At 37.0% G+C, this 2942-nt stretch overlaps 1 protein-coding gene across 1 annotated transcript; it reads right to left on the reverse strand.

Moving 5' to 3' along the window:
• Nucleotides 1–458: 458 nt before the first annotated feature.
• On the reverse strand, nt 459–2129 carry LOC138875950 (uncharacterized). Its single transcript, XM_070154830.1, has 2 exons — nt 1984–2129; nt 459–996 (listed from the first exon to the last, which is right to left on the reverse strand). Exons 1-2 carry the CDS (start codon nt 2127–2129, stop codon nt 459–461), a joined length of 684 nt encoding a protein of 227 aa, XP_070010931.1.
• Nucleotides 2130–2942: the final 813 nt, after the last annotated feature.

The raw sequence follows: 2942 nt of genomic DNA on the forward strand, positions 1-2942 counted from the left end.
ATCACTAGTAGGTCATCCCTTTCCTCTTCAGTAGATGCAACTTTTTCTTCTAAAGTATGTTTCTCATTGCTAAGACCTTCTATTGTTTCTTTTAGATCAAAAACAACTACCATCAGATCATCTCTCTCATTTTCCACACTAGTTGTTCTTTCATTCAGGGCCTCCTTCTCTTGTTTAAGATTAGCTACGGTCTCATTTAAATCCACTACACAAACCACTAGATCATCTCTAGATTGTTCAGCCTCTCCTAGTTCTACGGTCAGAATCTCCTTACCATTTACAAAGCTATAATAAACATCAATTAGGACATTAGATAAAGACATTAGCTTCTTAGAATAATAGGATTTTAGATTTCTCTGAACATCCCTGAAGTTTACCTCATCGTCTTCATCTTCTTTATCATCATTATTTGACTGTGCCATCAGCGCGAACAGTAAATTGTACTTTGTTGCTTCAGTTTACACTGCCATCATAGAACTATTTTCTGAATCTGATTCCCTTTCGGATTCACTTGAGGAGTCACCCAAAGCAGCAAGAGCCTGTTTAACGATATTGTCTGCAACACTTTTTCGATTGAATCTTTTATCTGGAACCAAGTTCCTTTTTCCTGCTTTGTTAGGATTTTGCTTGTATTGCTTCTGTTTTGCGAGTGGGCAGTTCTTGATGAAATGCCCTGACTTTCCACACCTGTGACAGAGATCGTTGTTCCTTGTTTTACTTGAACTGCCCCACTTTGGTATGCCACCATTTCTTCGAACCATCTTTTGAAATCTCTTAGTAAGATAGGCCATGTCACTTTCTTCATCACTTGAATCATTGCTTTCAGCCTTAAGCACCAGGTTCTTTTCCTTCTTAGGCTCTCTTCTTTCACTGTATTTTTTTCTTTTCATCTCGTATGTTTTCAGATTACCAATCAATTCATCCATAGTCAGAGTCTGTAGATCTTTAGCTTCAGTAATGGCATTTACCTTACTTTTCCAAGACCCAGGTAGAACACTGAGAATTTTCCTTACAAGCTTGTTTCTAGGAATGACATCTCCAAGTGAGTGAAGCTCATTTATGATGGAGGTGAATCTGGTGTGCATATCTTGTATAGACTCCTCGTCCTTCATCCTGAAGAGCTCATATTCAGTGGTGAGCATATTGATCTTAGATTGTTTGACCTGAGTAGTTCCTTCGTGTGCGGTTTGGAAAGCTTCCCATATTTCTTTGGCAGTATCACAAGCTGATACTCTGTTGTACTCATCAGGTCCTATGCCACACATCAAGATTTTCTTGGCACGATAGTTCTTTTCTACAACTTTTCTGTCAGTGTTGTAGACATGTGATTTTTGACCCTCCCCAAGATTTTATATATTTTAGCGTGTAAATATTTAGTTTACGCCTAATATTGGCTATTTCAACTCATTTTGACTATTTTACTTTATTTTGTTACAAGAAAAATGAAAGCCACAAAAAAAATATTTTAGTTTATGTATTTTTCATAATTTGTTAAAAAAAATATAAAGTATAATATATAAAAATGGTACCTTATTTTTATCTTTATATAATTTCAAAAACACAAAAATAGTTTCATGTTTAGTTTAATTAATTAGGATTAACTTTGGATTGTGTAGTATTTTTATATTACTTTAAAATGAGTCAATTAGGGTGTTGAATCATAATTTTAAGAGTTTTAGAACCCAATTCTTGGGCCAATTCGGATTAGCCCATTAAGCCTAGGGACCCTTCTAGACTCTTCTTTGGAATAAAAAACAAATAAAGAAGATCCTAAGGACTTAATACAAAAGACCTAGGGACTAATGGGCAAAATAAACAAAGATACACCTAGACCTAGACTCTACCGATAAATAAGTGCTTAAAAAAATCAAAAAAAAGAAAAAGAAAAAAAGAACGAAAAAAGGCTGAACGAAAAGCTGAGAAGCTGCGCAGTACAACCCCCCCTTTACGTCATCTTCTTCGACGACCCCCCCTTCCACGGACCTTTTCTTCATAACGGATCCACCAGCAGCCATGGCTTGAAACCACCATGAAACACCGAGAACACACAGCAGCACACAAAAGAACCCTAAGACCCCATTAACGTCTTTCTGCTCCTTCTCATCTTTGCTAACCAAAGAGCGACCCATCCCACCACCATAGTCGTTGGTATATCACCATTGACAGCGAGCTTCTCGAAAAGCTCCACCATTAGACTCAAAACAAGCAAACCTGGAGCACGATACAGGCATAAACTCATGAGTTCGAACTAAAACTATATGCTCTTGCAAGAACTCGCCGGAAAAACACGCACACACACACAGTCGCTGCTAGTCTCTGACTCACCGGAAATAGCAGTTAGACCACCTGAAAACGACCACCATTTCCAGATCCAATGCCCGAGCTCGAACCAGTCAGAAGTTCCGGTTACCAGCACTATGCCGTCCCATTCGAGGTCGTCGAGTCCGTGTTCCATTCAGGGTCATTCTCTGGTTTGTATTTTGGATTGCAATTTTGGATTCATCAATAAAATGTCTCTTTGACTAACTTGGAAGCAAACATAGGTTCATTTTGTTCCCCTTTTACATAATTATTTGAATGTTTTGAGTGATTTGTTTGTGTAGTTTTGTTTGATATGCCTTGATGATTCTGTTCATTAGCATTCTTTGAACTTCTTTAATCAACATTTTGAGGGTGTGTTTTCAATTCTTAATGTTATTACTTACTATGCATTCTTTCTGTTAATGAAAGAGTTGTAGTAATTTCTGTATGTGTAGTTTATGAACTTTTAATATGAGATTGATCCAATTAGTTATCATTTACTCAGTGGGAGCATCAAGTTCTCACCTTCCAATAAGACTTTTATAATTTCATATCATGTTACGCTAGCTGCTTGAGGATTGAGATATCAACAGTAGTTTCATACCACCTTATGAATTCTGCATTGCTTAACTTATGTGAGA

This window comes from Nicotiana sylvestris, chromosome 8 (genome assembly GCF_000393655.2).
Source record: "Nicotiana sylvestris chromosome 8, ASM39365v2, whole genome shotgun sequence".
In the NCBI taxonomy this organism is placed as follows: Eukaryota; Viridiplantae; Streptophyta; class Magnoliopsida; order Solanales; family Solanaceae; genus Nicotiana; species Nicotiana sylvestris.